Source organism: Sinocyclocheilus grahami, unplaced genomic scaffold (assembly GCF_001515645.1).
Source record: "Sinocyclocheilus grahami isolate Dianchi unplaced genomic scaffold, SAMN03320097.WGS_v1.1 scaffold1.1, whole genome shotgun sequence".
Lineage (NCBI taxonomy): Eukaryota > Metazoa > Chordata > Actinopteri > Cypriniformes > Cyprinidae > Sinocyclocheilus > Sinocyclocheilus grahami.
In genome coordinates, this window is record NW_015505180.1 from 1,289,316 (window position 1) to 1,305,931 (window position 16,616).

General features: G+C 37.2%; 1 protein-coding gene across 1 annotated transcript; it reads left to right on the plus strand.

The window, feature by feature from the left end:
• The first annotated feature begins 480 nt into the window (after positions 1–480).
• Positions 481–13,038, plus strand: wif1 (wnt inhibitory factor 1). Its single transcript, XM_016285118.1, has 10 exons — positions 481–646; positions 781–920; positions 3,708–3,816; positions 4,382–4,522; positions 6,235–6,330; positions 7,426–7,521; positions 7,945–8,040; positions 10,805–10,900; positions 11,151–11,246; positions 12,445–13,038. Exons 1-10 carry the CDS (start codon positions 508–510, stop codon positions 12,573–12,575), a joined length of 1,140 nt encoding a protein of 379 aa, XP_016140604.1. The 5' UTR covers positions 481–507; the 3' UTR covers positions 12,576–13,038.
• The last annotated feature ends 3,578 nt before the right edge of the window (positions 13,039–16,616 follow it).

A 16,616-nucleotide genomic window follows, 5' to 3' on the forward strand; every position in this document is an offset into this window, starting at 1 on the left:
TACTATACAAGCATATCACACCTGGTTAGCATGAATTCAAGTTAAGATGAATTAAAAATATGAATGAAAATCCATCTTTAATTCAATTTCCGAAAGGTTTGTGTCAAATATATGACTTAAGAAGCCTTTATCTCCATGTACAACCGTACAGGGAATTTCACTAAGTGATGGTGTCGACATACATTTAAAGAAATGCAAAAATACAAATAAAGAGTTCAACCAAAAGAAGCCTTTTTAATGATGGAAGAAAACATTTCATTATCACGCTGTTACACTTCAAAACATGAATCAGCTTGTATGCACAACGACTATTTTAATTGTATTAAAACCCCGCCACCTCGTGGCGAAATCTGTGAACTGCAGCTCCCGCTGCGTACAAGTAGCTCGCGAAACAGTCCGCGCGAATCATTCTGTCAATTGAAGACTCACTCGAGACACATTTAGTGCACGGGATTGCAGCGAGAGGGGAGAGCTAGCACTCCTAATTCACTTTAAATAAATCAAGGGATGGCTTTCAGGACGTCTGCTGTTCAACTGCACCTTAAAACGTGCTTTCTTCTGCTTTTAGGGGGTCTGATGGAAGCTGCCCAAGAGCAAGGAAGCATGTACATGTGGATTGATGCCAATCAAGCAAGAATATTAATTGGTAATAGTGTTTAACGTGGTTTCTGTACTGGGTCAATGGCAAGTTAATGCTATTAGAGCCCAAGTGTAAACCAAGCCAGTGCATAACTTAACTTTTTTTTCAAGCTATGAGAGGCTCAATGTTTTATCCAACAGGTTTTGAGGAGGATATTTTAATTGTCTCCGAGGGCAAAATGGCCCCATTCACACACGACTTCAGGAAAGCACAGCAGCGAATGCCAGCAATACCTGTCAACATCCACCACGTGAACTTCACCTGGCAAGCCACTGATCAGGTAACGTTTCTGTCAAACTTATGTATTCTTTATCTGGCTTGATCTTAGCCAGGAACACATTACATATTTTATTTTCTTGATGCCGACGTATTCAATCTAAACATCCTTAAAACAAACATATTTCAGCTACTCGATAAGCAGAATTATTGAATTAAGTTTATTTTTAAGTGTACGTGGAGTTTTCAGGTTAGCATGTTCGTCTAAATAAGCTGTTTTACAGTTATGCAGAAGATAACTCAGAAATACATGAACAGATGTGAAATATGCTGTTGATAATATATATTTATTATTGGCATATTTCTTAGTATTTGTTTACCTATAGCATATCTGAACACCATTTAGACTAAACAAGACCCTACATTTAAATTATTGTAACATTAAAAAATAAATACATTTTCTGAGTTAAGAATAATAATGGATGCAATAATATTTACAATAATATATATTTTATCAATAATTTTCCGAAATATTTTATTTGAAAACTAAAAAAAAAAAAAAATGAATTAATAAACTATGTTTGCACTTTGATATTGTAAACCGAATCTGTGTCGTACATTGGCCTAATTTGAAAGGGAAAGGTCATTTCAATTCTTGTGGTATTTTGCATGTTGGTGTTGTAAAGCTTCACACGGATCAAAGCGCGGGGAGCCTGCAGTGCCATTAGTGCCAAACATCTGGGTCGTCATGAGTACACTTTGCGTTGTTATTGCTTGTTGGTCCTCTTTGTAATTCGTTATGGTTTTGGCAGAAACAGTGGCAATTTTTTTTCACAGAAGGTCCCAAATAGCCAGTATCTGGCATCCATTACAAATTACATGACTAAAATCAGAAAGCAAATCTTTCAGATCTCAGAGGAAATCTTTAAAAAAAACTTTTTGGTTCTCAGGATTCCCGGTTGGTATGACCGGGTTTAAGCATTATAAGGCATAGTAATAAAAGTAACATAATAAAAATAATAATGAATAGTAATAACTGTACTTTTATTTGTATTAAGCTGACAACATTTCTAGCTGCTAACGTCATTTTTTGATTCAATTCAGATTTATTTTTGGCACTTTTTAACGTAAATATTTTTCCAAAGCTGTTTTACCAGCCCCGGTTCGCAAATAAATGTGACAACAGCAAGGAGAAAAGATAAAAAACTTTTAAAAGTCAATGTGAACATATTTTGTAATATCATGAATTACTCACATCATGCGTATGCACCCATATAATGGGAATTACATTTTTTTTTTCATTACAAAAAATGTAATTTTATTAAACTGCCAACAGAAACTAGATCTGTGATGCTCTTACACGCACCACGGCTTCATTCACAACTTTTGGGGGGAATGTACAGGAATCTCTTTACAAATGATCTATCTTTGCACACCGGGATCATAATCCGTGAATGGCATCTTGACATGACGAAAGAGCAGCAAGAGGGAGAAATTAAAATAGCAAGGGGAGGGATACGGAGGAAAACGAGAAGGGCCCACTCTGTCCTGGCCCCTGTTAGCTTCAAAGACTGCCGCTGAGGCTTTAGAACAAAGGTCTCCGGCATTAAAGGCTGGCGGCGAGAGTTATCTGTGTTGGTTATTAGCATTCAACTGTAGGATTAGCTAAGCTCTCCACACAGCTTGTGTACTTTTGCCTTCATCAAACGCTGCCCAGCTTTTACACTCCGAAATCTAGAGACCAGAAAAAAAGAAAGGGGAAAAAAGAACCGTCTCCCTCGCTTTCATCTGTACTTTTATTTGTATTAAGCTGACAACATTTCTAGCTGCTAACGTCATTTTTTGATTCAATTCAGATTTATTTTTGGCACTTTTTAACGTAAATATTTTTCCAAAGCAGTTTTACCAGCCCCGGTTCGCAAATAAATGTGACAACAGCAAGGAGAAAAGATAAAAAACTTTTAAAAGTCAATGTGAACATATTTTGTAATATCATGAATTACTCACATCATGCGTATGCACCCATATAATGGGAATTACATTTTTTTTTTTCATTACAAAAAATGTAATTTTATTAAACTGCCAACAGAAACTAGATCTGTGATGCTCTTACACGCACCACGGCTTCATTCACAACTTTTGGGGGGAATGTACAGGAATCTCTTTACAAATGATCTATCTTTGCACACCGGGATCATAATCCGTGAATGGCATCTTGACATGACGAAAGAGCAGCAAGAGGGAGAAATTAAAATAGCAAGGGGAGGGATACGGAGGAAAACGAGAAGGGCCCACTCTGTCCTGGCCCCTGTTAGCTTCAAAGACTGCCGCTGAGGCTTTAGAACAAAGGTCTCCGGCATTAAAGGCTGGCGGCGAGAGTTATCTGTGTTGGTTATTAGCATTCAACTGTAGGATTAGCTAAGCTCTCCACACAGCTTGTGTACTTTTGCCTTCATCAAACGCTGCCCAGCTTTTACACTCCGAAATCTAGAGACCAGAAAAAAAGAAAGGGGAAAAAAGAACCGTCTCCCTCGCTTTCATCTCCTTTTGGGACAGTTTTGTTTGGCCTCGCCATCACGGCTGTCCTCACAAGTGTGTAATTCTCAAAAGGTTGAGGTCATTAGTTAGAGAGCGAAGCTGCGCTTCTTTCGGAGGAAATTGATAGTCTTGCAAACTTAAGGATACCCGGAAACCTTCTTTTTACTCTTTACAGATCTATATGTGCTCCTGTCATGAACCACATTCAACCTTTTTTGTGCTATTGTCCCAAACGCCCCACTTTATGCAAATCAAATCTACTTCTTTGAAGATTAAAACAAAGTTAACCTTTGTTTATCTTCTTTTAATTCAGGCAGAGTACTTCTATGAGTTTCAGACTCTGCGTTCATTGGATAAAGACATTATGGATGACCCTACCGTCAATGTTCCTCTCTTAGGATCAGTGCCACACAAAGCCTCTGGTACGCTTTTATTCTTTTTAATTATTTCACTATTGTTGTGGCTTATATTTTGCCTCTTAAAGGGATATTTCACCCAAAAATGAAAATTCTGTCATTTACTCGCCCTGCACTTGTTCCAAACCTGTGTGAGCTTCTTTCTTCTGTTGAACACAAAAGAAGATATTTTGAAGAATGTTGGAAACCAAACAGTTGACGGTAGCCATTGACTTCCATAGTATTTTTTTTCCATACTATGAAAGTCAATGGCTACCGTCAACTCTTTGATCACCAACGATATCTTCTTTTGTGCTCAACAAAAGAAAGAAACTCACACAGGTTTGGAACAACTTGAGGGCAAGGAAATGATGACAGAATTTTCATTTTTGGGTGAACTATCCTTTTAACAAATGTTTTGATAATAAACTGGTGGAATACTGGAATAATCATGATGTGTAATTGATATATTCACATAATTATCTACTTAGATTCTTAAAATCACATCTATGAGATGATTATTATAACCCATGTAACCTGTGGCACATCGATGCTTAAGGTTAAGTAATCAAAAGGGCTTTTGTGTACTCAGTGGTCCAGGTGGGCTTCCCATGCAGAGGCGACCAGGATGGTGTGGCAGCATTTGAGGTGACCATCCTGGTGATGGATGCTGGAGGAAACATCATTCTGAGGACGCCACACAACGCTATCTTCTTTAAAACGTGCCAGAGAGGTGAGTTTTCAAACTTGGTAGTCCAACCATGGATGCTGATGCTGAATGACTGTGTGGTTTAAAAGAGAATGTTATGGACATGTAAAACTCTGGATCAGGCATTGAAACATTGCAGACTAAAAGTCTTCATCTGCTCTAGAAGAAACAATTGAGATATTAAAAGGATCTTATTTATCTTTCTTAGGGAGCACAAATGAGCATGTTTTGTCTCCTCTTTAAGAGTAGTTGGTAAGAGAGAGAGAAGCAGAGATCATGGTACGGGTGACTCTCACTCTCAAAGCCATCGCTGGCTCATGAGGTCATGTGAATCCTGCCAGCTGCAGCCTTTTAGAATGAGCGTGTTATGTTTTTCTCTGATCCCCCTTCCCTTCTCTCGCACACACTAACCTCACGGTGTTGCATTCCCCTACACACCCTTCTACACCCCTCTCCATTCGGCGTGTAGACTTCACAGATCAAATGGTCCATCTGTCTGAAGCCACCCCGCAGGGAGGAAGCAAAGTGTTTCCTAGTGACAGCTGAGGGTGCCTTAATGACTAGTGCTCACAACTTGATTTTTTATAAGTCTGGCTGCTTGAATTTCACCCACAGGACAAAATGACGTTGACATAGTTGATATAGCTTAACACCTTCAAGTTGATCCTCTTTTTAAGGAGCATTTTTAAGAATGTCGAACAATAGTTTTGTGTTTCATAAACATGGCATAAACGAAAACTGCATTGAGTGAACCTTAAAACCAATAATTATTCTGACATTATTTACACACCTTAATGTCATTCCATACTTGTATGGCTTGACAAATACACAAAAGGAGACGTTTAACAGGATGTCCAAGCTTCTCTTTTCCATATAATGAGAATGAATGGGGACTAAGAGCATTAAAAGTGGTCCATATGACTTTCCAAGCATTTTTGAAGAACAGACCCAAATTTAAGACGTTTTTCTCTGAAAATATATCTTGACATTTTCTTCTGAAAGTGACGTGACATTTGGCCAAGTATGGTGACCCATACTCAGAATTAGTGCTCTGCATTTATCCCATCCAAAGTGCACACACACAGCAGTGAACACACACCGTGAACACACACCCGGAGCAGTGGGCAGCCATTTCTTTTGCTGCGGCGCCCGGGGAGCAGTTGGGGGTTTCGGTGCCTTGCTCAAGGGCACCTCAGTCGTGGTATTGAAGGTGGGAGAAAGAGCGCTGTACATTCACCCCCCCCCCCTACAATCCCTGCCGGTACGAGACTCGAACCCGCAACCTTTGGGTTACGAGTCCGACTCTCTAACCTTTAGGCCACGACTTCCCCTTCCCCTTTCATGATATGGAAAAGCGCAGCTTGGACATTGTGAGAAAGAAAGTCAAATGATATGAGGGGTGAGTAAATGACAGAATTTCAAGTACACTAAACTAAATGGTCTTTAAAGACAGTTGTGAATTATATTGAAACATATCTGCAACAGCATATACGGGGCCACATTGCATTTGACAAAGTTGTTGACATTCTGGTTTCACCTCAAAGCCTTTTTTTCTCCTTGCTGGTGTCAGTTCATTTGAAGGAAGTACTGTTATTGAATTCACTGCTCTTTCAACTTCTCTCAGAATCTGATGTCCTTGAAGTGGCATAGGAAGGGAGTAAGTTATGAAGTGTTTGGTGAAGTCAAAAAAAAAAGAAAGGAAATGTTGTCACCATTAATGTCTCCTCTTTCTGAAGCAAAGTGCCCTGGTGGTTGTCGCAATGGAGGCTACTGCAATGAAAGGCAGGTCTGCGAGTGTCAGGATGGCTTTTACGGTGTTCACTGTGAGAAAGGTAACCATATTTATATAGGGCCACCATAAAGACAAATAAAAACAAAGTTACTGATGTACAAAGTTAGTATGTAGTATGTTACTGACTTAAACTGCATTGTGAATAAAATAAAATTAAAGAATAAAAAAAGTTTAAAAATTAAAACTAATTATTTATATTAAATGAAATACTGTAATGCTACATTATATATTTAATCATTATAATTTAAATATAACATTTATATTAATTTAAATCTTTGAGGTTTTATCAATAGTTTTGGTCTTACTGGATCTCGGAAGTGTCCCATAAAGATCTCATATCATACCTGGAGCCACATAAATCCAGATGTGAGCATGTAAAACCTTGTCATAAAGTCTCCATTACAAAAGCCAGATAGGTAAAAAAATAAGAGAAGTGTAAAACTCTTTTCTCAGAAAGACAAGCCTCCTTTGGAAACAAACGAGTGCATATAGTTTATTATGATGATGATTATACTCAACCTCAGGGCATCACTTCCCAAAATGCCTTGTGCAAATTACAAAGCGTGGTTAAGCCCGCTATGTACTAGTTTAGATTATGGAATGGAGCATACATGTATTCTAGAAGGTTTCTTGTCTGAAAAAATATGAATTACCCAGCAGGTTGGGAGGCACAAACATGTGTTTTTCATCTATTTACAACTCTAAAGAGTGGTTTACCAAAAAAAGGCTTCCATTAGACGCTGAAAATGTTTTCAATATCCTCATTGTAGCTGTGTTTGTACCTAAACCGCTTCCACAAAACACCTTTCATCCAATACAGCTTTTGGCAGATTTGTTTTTGCCTGAGTCGCTGCCAAAACCACAAAGATTTGTGCTTCGCATATCAAGAAAACCTTGCGGCCTAAACTATCCTTCCATTCTTCAACAACAATAGCTGTGTGAAGTTTAATATGTGTAGTTTTAACTTAAAATTAACACTTAACTAGAATATATTTACCTTATTGTCAGTTTGACCCTGGAAAAATGTATTTTTATTTTGCATTAAGACCATTTGAATCATGTGGGATGAGCTGCTATAAGTAAAGTATATATTCTGGTGTATTAGATATAATACTTAAACTAACATTTTTTTCAGCCCTCTGTTCCCCAAGATGTGTGAACGGTGGCCTGTGTATGAGCCCAGGTGTGTGTATATGTCCTCCGGGCTACTTTGGACCCAGCTGTGAGAGAGGTTAGTTTCCTACCTGTTATGTCGTATCAAACATGCAGTTATTGTGCTATATTGTGCCACCATTCATTAAACCATAAATCAAAACCAACAGGACAAGAAACTTGAACTTGACTAAAACATGCTATAAAAGAATACATATAATACACAAAAATACACATGAGAGCTTACCTATTAATAAATGGCTTAACATGACTAATTAACCAAAACCGAGACAGGAAGTAGCCTGGAAATTCTGATCATTGTCTCTACATTTTTTTTTTACAGCTGTTCCTAAATGATTTAGACCAAAAGGTCAAAACCATGAAACGTGATCTATACAAAACCGTTACATATATAAATAAAAGCACAAATTGTTTGTGCGTCATTTCTCTTTGTAGTTTGTGACGTGTTCATTGACTTTGCGTTGGTTTTCTACATTAACAGCTAACTGCAGCACTACCTGTTTGAATGGAGGGACGTGTTTCCATCCTGGCAAATGCATCTGTGCCGTCGGCTTTGAAGGGAGCCGCTGTGAGCTCAGTGAGTTCAGCTACATGTACCTTCATCATCACTGTGAAAGGAACAAACTACAGTCAGACCACAATAACAGAACAAATTAACAGTGATCTAAACAAAATCAAGCCAGTTTGCAAGGAAAACAATTAAAATGGGGTTTTAGGGGGAAAAAGTTGTTAAATAAGAACTGCAACTACTAAACTACCGATAGTCTTTGTGTAGTAATGTTCAAAAGTAGCATTCAAAAGTTTGGGGTCAGTACTATTTATTTATTTATTAATAAAATGGTTTTATTGAACAAGAATGCATTAAATTGATCAAAAATGACAGTAAAGGCAATTATGATATATATATATATATATAGGACTGGCTCGTAGTGGCTGAAATTCTGCACCAAGGCTGAATTTCGGGAAAGAGACTTCAGATACAGTACTAGGGACCACTTAGGCCTATATAAAAGCATCTAAAAAGCAGCATGTCATGGGACCTTTAAAAAAAATTATATATATATAAATATAATTTTCATTTCAAATAAATGCTGTTCTTTTCAACTTCCTATTTGTCAAAGAATCCTGAAAAACATGCATTACTGTTTCCACAAAAGATATTAAACAGCACAACTGTTTTTAACATTGAAGATAATAAGAAATGCATTTTTGAGCACCAAATCAGCGCATTAGAATGATTTCTGAAGGATCATGTGACACTGAAGACTAGAGTAATGATGCTGAAAATTCAGCTTTGCATCATAGGAATACATTCAATTTTAAAATTGAAAACAACACATTTGATTTTGCTCATAACTCAAAAACTAACATTCAAAAAAAAAAAAAAAAAAACCTATTAGAAATTCCTGAACCTATGACTCAAAAATGCCAACTTTTTAGGACTACTAACTAAATAGCTCTATTAACTTCTAACGTAGAGTATTAACTGGCTGTTACATTATTATGATCATCTTTCAAAGGGAAAGCCGTGTTGTTGTTCTTAGATTGTAATAGGCTCACTTCCACAAATTGCCCTCAGAGCAGTTCTCCAAGTAAACTTCTTAAGTGAAGTGTGATCTCACATTAGTGTTTAATGGGCCGGCACCTACATGGGCAAACACAGGATGTAATGCAGTTGTGTTGTCACCCTAATCACTAATAACAACCTCATGAGCTCACATGCACTCAAACAGTGTGGCATTTTATCTCTGGCCATTCACAGAAAGCTTTTTCTTCCTTTTTTTAAATTAAATGCAAGTATTGAGATAAATGCCATTTAGGACTTGCTCACTGAGGGTTGCTTTGGTAATAATTATATATACATACTTCCTTGGCTTCAGAGGTCTGTAGTGTATGTCGTTGATGTTTAAACAATTCCTTTTTGACCCTGAATTTCATCCTTTCCTGTTCAAAGGCAGGAAGTATTGCAGTATTCAGAGGCGTTTGGTCTGAAAAGGGAGGGAAGAGAAAATATTGAAGGAACATCTCTGTAACATTTTAATAGCATTAAGCCAGTTGTTGCCGACTGATCCACTGCAGTATCGTGTTCTCTGTCAAAACGGGCTATGACATGAACGCCCAGAGTCCCGTTAAGGTCATGTTATGCAAAGACGTCCCCCTCTTTGTCTGGTTTCATGGGTATGGATTTCACTGATTTGTCAAGAAACAAAGAAGCCGCTGAAATTCAGTTGGTCTTGATCAAATATGCAGGTGTAAGAGGATCCGAGAGTGTTTGGGAAGGGTCTGTCTGCCTGTGTGACCCTGCTTTTGTTTTTCAAAAGCATTGAATTTCCTTTTTTATGTCTCATTTAATTTACAATGCTTTTCTGAACATCATCATTTTGTCTCATTTTCAGTAAAAATATCTAAACATCCTTAAAGCAAGATCAATTATTACTGTAGTTTGACAAGAAAAATAGCTTAAAAGCCCCAAAGGCAAAAATAATAAAATAAGCTTGATGCTGCATAAAACCCCAATGGCAAATAAATACATTAAATAAATGTCTAACTTCTGTGTACACTGAAAAATGTACATTGTATATTTTATATAAATATTTTTATATAAATATAACATGCAATGTAATATTAATATATAATGTTTAAATAAAAAAATATATATATTCGATTTCTGTTCAGAATGATGTTCATAATATTTTTCTCTTATATTCAGTAAAAAATATCTGAACATCCCTAAAGCAAGATCGGTTACTGTAGCTTGACAAGCGAAATTTAAAAAAAAAAAAAAGTATAATAAAAAATAAAATAAAATAATGAAAAGCTTGATACTGAAATCCCCAATAAATAAATAAATTATTTATTTATAAATAAAACAATTATTTTAATAATTTATTTATAAATAAAACAATAACTGTGTGCTTAAAAAATATTAATTCAAATTTTATATTTTATACAAAAAATTATATAAAAATAATTATTTTATTAGATTTTAAAAATAATGAAACAAAATAAAGGTGATGCTGCATAAAACTCCAATGGGGTAAATAAATAAATATATATGTGTTTGTGTGTGTTAAATAAATATATACGTGTTTGTGTGTGTTAAATATATAACATGTATGTATGGAACCTGAATGGAGAAATTAATAATAAACAAGAGCTATAGTTCTTTGACAAGATAATCTTGGCACAACAATATAAGGTACTAATAGAACATGTGTAAGTTCAGATAATAATTTTGAAATGGCAGTTAGCGAAGAAAAAACATTCTCTTTTGCAGTCGGTTATGTTGTTTTGTGCATTTTGGGATTGCAACTAATGCATTTTGCGATTGTTGTCTGCAGGTAAATGTCGACAGCCGTGCAGAAATGGGGGCAAATGCACGGGGAGAAACAAATGCAAGTGCAGCAAAGGCTACCATGGCGATCTGTGCTCCAAAGGTGAGATTAACTCGACTTGGCAGAAGAACTGTGGACGTGTTTGATCAAAAACACATGTTCACCCCAGCATCGCTCTATGCATTTTGCTTGCACACAATAAACACACTGGAAAATGAACCGGCGGTGCTTGATTGCACCTTAAAATTTCCACTCGGGCTGCAGGCTTGCTGAACAGCACAGGATACGTTTCTAAGACTAAACACTGCGTCTCTGTGTATGGCTGAATGTGTATGTGTATACGTGTGTGCAGCTGTCTGCGAGCCCAGCTGTGGAGCACACGGGACCTGTGTGGAGCCCAACAGGTGCCAGTGCAGGGACGGCTGGCATGGGCGTCACTGCAATAAGAGTAAGACAACATCCTTTTTCCCAAGGCCAATATACTAATTGCCACCTGGAAATGGATTAGAGCAAGAAATCTGCTGTAATGCCAGGGTATTACCATGGATATTTAGACATGTTACCATAATAATACCATAGTTTTTTGTACAGATGATATTCATGGTAGTACCTTGGAGTGCTTGCAATTGAAAACAAATTAAATGAAAACAGCTTTGTTAACAAAACCAATTAATAAAATAAAGTAAAAACTAAAGATTATTGGGAAACACTGGGAAAATATTAAAATGATTTCTGGGAAAAACTAAACTAAAACACATTTTCATGACCCCAGAACTAAGTAATATAAACAATAACATTTATATAAATAGATCAAATATTTTTAAATTAATGGTACTTTATAAAACCTGAAACCTGTACAACTCACCTGCTGAAAATGCCACTAGATAGCAATAACGTTTGCAATAGTCGGTGCTGAGAAATGTAAACTTTTTGAATTATACCAGTGAATTCATTTACTTTTGTAACCCTAAAAATACTAAAACAAAAATTAAATAGGCTGAAACTACAAGATGTAGAATAACTTTGTGTAAACAAAAACTAAATTTAATTGAAAATAAAAATATTTAAAATTTAAAATAAGAACCTTGGTGCCATGCATAAGTCATTGTCTCAATTAAATATGTAATTTTTTATTAATTATTTTAATATTTGATTTTTTTTATATACCGCCACAGTATGGTTTTGTAAGGCCAGTTATCTTACACCATGCATTTAATTTATAGTAACATTCAAGCACTGGTTAAGCAAAATAAGTCTTATTAAACAGTTTTATATCAAATTTACCACAATTTGCACCATTTGAACTAAAACCCTGTCAAAAAAATACTTGTTTTGTAGTACAACCAAGTGTCTTATTTGTGTTTTTAATCATTATTTTTATGTTTTATTACTTAATATGGATCATGGCATTGCCACCCTGTTATCGTAAGGCCAGTTACCTATCTTACCCTAATGGTTGAGCAAAATAAACCATTTTTAACTAACTATTTCTCCATACTTTCCCTAGACAAGGGTCAGTTTAGTAGTATTGAACTGTTTTATACCAAATATACCATAGAACTAATTTAAACTCTAACCCTTGCAAAAATGGCTTGGTTCTCAATCATAAATGCTGCTGCACATGTCTGACTGCTCTCTTCCTCCAGGATTTCGTGGAGTAGTCTCCAACAGCCAGCAGGTCTCTGGTTCCAAGCACAAGTCACAGCCTGTGGCAGCGAAGGACACAAAGGAAGTGCCTGAATCCAGTCAGCGCTCTGAAACCAACTATGTGGTTTAAGCCTCCAAATTTGGAGCCAATGGCCCCTCCATTTCAACATCGCCTTCTCTGGAACAAAGCTTTTATCCTCCTCTTCTGATCCTCATCGGGACACTCCCAAGCTGGACTGCTGCTTTTTCAGAGCGAGCCTTGTTTTTGTAGTACAGTCACAGTGTCTTATTTTACCACACTAGCGCCTTTGATATAACTCCCACAGCCACCCTTCATCGAGCTTCTGTCCTGCATCAACCGAGATGGGAGTGAGTCACATGCTTGTGATGTTTGTGCGGTTTAGCTTCAGAAGTGGCGCTGAATCAATGGGAGAAGTGTACGTTACGATCCGAGAACTTCCAGGTGCGGATCCGGCTTTTCTTAGGATGGTAATTGCTGTGTTTGGCTTGTGCTCGTGGTTCGTCTGATTTAGTAAACATATTGTCGTCATTATTGTCACTAACATTCTTCTCACTTATGTAGTAGCTTATCCGGCAAGTACTTGTATAAGTAATATGTATCCTGTTTATGCTATGTAAAATTTAAATCTATAGATATATATTTAGATATGGGTAGACAGTCTTAAGTTTATGCTTAAAGTTTTCATACGTATGTATAACAATGCACTAAGCTGCTTGTGATGTCATAAACAAAGCCAAAAATTGCTTAATTTTTCACGTGACTTCATTACAGAAATAAAATGTGTTTTCATGGAGCCTGTGAAGATGAAGTGTTCATATTTTAACTGTTGAAGGGTCAGTTCTGTCTTTATTAACTCACTCTCATGTTGTTCCAAATCTTTTTGACTAACTTTCTTCTGTGGGACACAAATGAACTCGGACTAAGTCTGTCAAGCTCCAAAAAGTACACAAAAGGACCATAAAAGCATAAAAATGGTACATACGACTCTGTCCTAGCTCTCCTTGGTGTGTTCATAAGAACAAATGCATTCATTTGAATTGGTTCTTTTTGTTGGATAATCCAGTTTTTCAAAACGGAGACGTTCGCAAACTGAATGTATTTGGTTCTTCTGTTGAACTCACTGTCGAGTTGACATTTTACTGAAGGCGGTTATCAGTGCGTAACATCTTAGATTTGGGCCTTTTCCTCACCCAAAACCATCTAATAGCTATAGTAGGGTTGAAATATTGCACAGACGTCACATGGAGTACTATTATGATAACTTAATGGTGCTTTTGAGTTGTTTTTGAAGCTTGAAAGCAGACTGGCATGAGGTAAATAATAAGTGACTTTTTTCCTTAAAGTCTTCAAAATATGAAAGCAAACTCCAGACAAAGTCACTATTAAAGGTGCACTAAGCGATTTTTGAAAAACGTTGACCACTGTGTCGGACCGAGTCCCAAAACACACTCGCTGCCAATCAGGGGCATGACTAGTAATGATAGGGAGAAGAGAGCGCTCAGTGAGTGCACAGGCACAGGACGGATATTAGCAGATCGAATAGTGAGAGATGAAAAAAGGGGGGGGGGGATTTTGGAGGAACAAAACATTAAAAAGAAGGGTTATGATCAGGCAAGAGTTAGGACCCACGTAATGATCAGAGCAGCTTTCCAGCGGTGGAGAAACTCAAGGAGCGGAAGGGAATCGGACACAGATTGCTTTGTTTCTCCTTAATAGGTGAGTTATGTTGATTTTGCTTTTACACAACTTTTCGGTGTTGGCACTTGCGTGAATATGCTGCGGCGGCAGGCATAATAGATTCCGCCATCGTCGCTGCCAGGATTGTGTACGTACCTACGTGTGGGGCGGAGTTATCAAAATAGGGGTGAGGTCCTGTTGGGCAGGGTTGCCAGGTTTTCACAAGAAAACCCGCCGAATCGCTAGTGAGAAAAAAGTGTTTATTACATTTGACAAATGGATATTTATCTTACAAAAATGCATGGATTCGCTACAGGAGGCCTTTATTCACCCCCCTGGAGCCGTGTGAGGGACGTTTTATTACGGATGCACGCACTTTATTTCACATCTTCTGAACTGTTTACCCCCATTGAAAGGCTTGGAGGGGCCAGGACAATATTTAATATAACTCCAATTGGATTCGTTTGAAAGAAGAAAGTCACATACACCTAGGATGCTTTGAGGGTGAGTAAAACTCAGAGGGAAAACGGCGGACTTGGCAACATGTGCTGTTGGGGTATGGGCGTGTTTGTTTTGGTGCTTTCAAATATCATCATCGTTTGGCAAAAATCGCTTAGTGCACTTTTAATTGGAAAGGGCTAAAGCTCAGAGAGTAAATACTACTGTTCAAAAGTTTGAGGATGGTAAGATTAAAAAAAAAAAATGTATCTTATGTTCACCAATGCTGCATTTATTTGATAAAAAATACAATAAAATCAGGAATAGTGAGAAATATTATTATAGTTTAAAATACTGTTTCGTATTTTAATATGACATTTATTCCTGTGATGCAAAGCTGAATTTTCAGTAGCCATTACTCCAGTCATTACTGTCACATGATCTTTCAGAAATCATTCTAATATGTTGATTTGGTGCTCAAGATACATTTCATATTGTTATCAATGTTTAAAACAGCTGTGCTGCTTAATATTTTTATATTTGTGATGAATAAATGGTTCAAAAGAACAGCATTTATTTGAAATAGAAATCTTTGTAATATTACAAATGTCTTTACTGTACTTTTAATCAATTTAATGCATCCTTACTGATTAAAAGTGTTAATTTCTTTTAAAAAAATCTTACTGACCTCACAGTTTTTGAACAGTAGTGCATATATACATATATATTCACTTTCTTTTAAATTAGTTAAAAGTTATTGCATCATTTGTTCCACAGGTTTTCTAAGCCTATAAGGGAGGATTGTAAAAAATAAAGTGGGCCAAGTTTTACAGGCCGGTCTTGCGGCTTCTGTACAATTGTGGGGTGACTACACTGTGGTGGGTCTCACTCCGTGTGCGCTGGCAGGCAAAGTTGCTTGTTGCTGTCCTGAGCAAAATGAGTGATGCTTTCTGAAAAAATTCCAAGCATTCACATATTTGAGTTGATAGAATGGGTGCAGATGTTTACCATCTCCACCATCATTAGACAAATTGTCAGATGTTGGTTTGGCAAAAGTCACGTCATGCAACTGGAATGTTGCTGTTTACTTACCAAATACATAAAGCCTTGTGCAACAGCCACCTGGAAGAGCACTCATCCTTTGAGCTTTATTCTCTCAAAAAGCAATCTTTGGTTTTCAAGGTTGAAAAGGTTTGGAGAATTGGAGGATTCTGAGGCTTGTCTATAAATTCTGTCTTGGTAAAGAAGAATGATGGCAATGTGCATGCAATCATACACACATATGCAGGCTAGGAGGATCATTTACACTTTATGCCAATTAACCTCTACAGGGGGCGCCGATCGATCAGCCGTGCTTCCCGCCGCTGTCCAGAGGAAGCTGGTATGGTGGCCAGAGAGGACAGGTGAAAATAAACAGCTGGTTGGGTGATTATTTGCACTGTTCCACATCACATAGCAGCTTGGCCCACCATGATTGCCCTCCGGTGCCCATGGGAGCCATGCGAATTTGCCCTGTCAGGTCACCTTTCATGGAGGAAATACAACAATAACAAAAACACTATGTGGAATGCCAAAAATGTAGCAGGCAAATTAAATGGCGGTAACCATGGAAACAGAGTCATTTTGTGCCAGTGAATTTTACAGACATCTGGTAACTTGCGTTAAGCAGGTGCAGTCTGGGTACGAACAGGTATGGTTCCATTTATATCTGCCTTTGGGCGATGGAGCGGGTACATCAGAAAGATTCGTACATTCCTCTTCTGTAAAAAAAGGTTATGAACGATAAAAACACTGTCAGCCAATCAGAATCAACCAAAGACTTTAAAGGGGTCATCGGATGCCCTTTTCCACAAGTTGATATGATTCTTTAGGGTCTTAATGAAAAGTCTGTTTGGTTAAAATTTCTCAATGGTAGTGTAAAAAAACACCTTTTTACACTGTCAAAAACAGCTCTTTTCAGAGAAAGCCGTTTTGTAGCATTTTCCTTTAAATGTTAATGAACTCTGCTGACACCGCCCCTCTCTTCCGAGCTGC

Coding starts and splice junctions, on each gene's coding strand:
- wif1 (XM_016285118.1), top strand. CDS start 508: ATGGCTTTCAGGACGTCTGCTGTTCAACTGCACCTTAAAACGTGCTTT. Junction 647..780: donor TCAAGCAAGAATATTAATTG/GTAATAGTGTTT, acceptor TTTATCCAACAG/GTTTTGAGGAGGATATTTTA. Junction 3,817..4,381: donor AGTGCCACACAAAGCCTCTG/GTACGCTTTTAT, acceptor TTGTGTACTCAG/TGGTCCAGGTGGGCTTCCCA.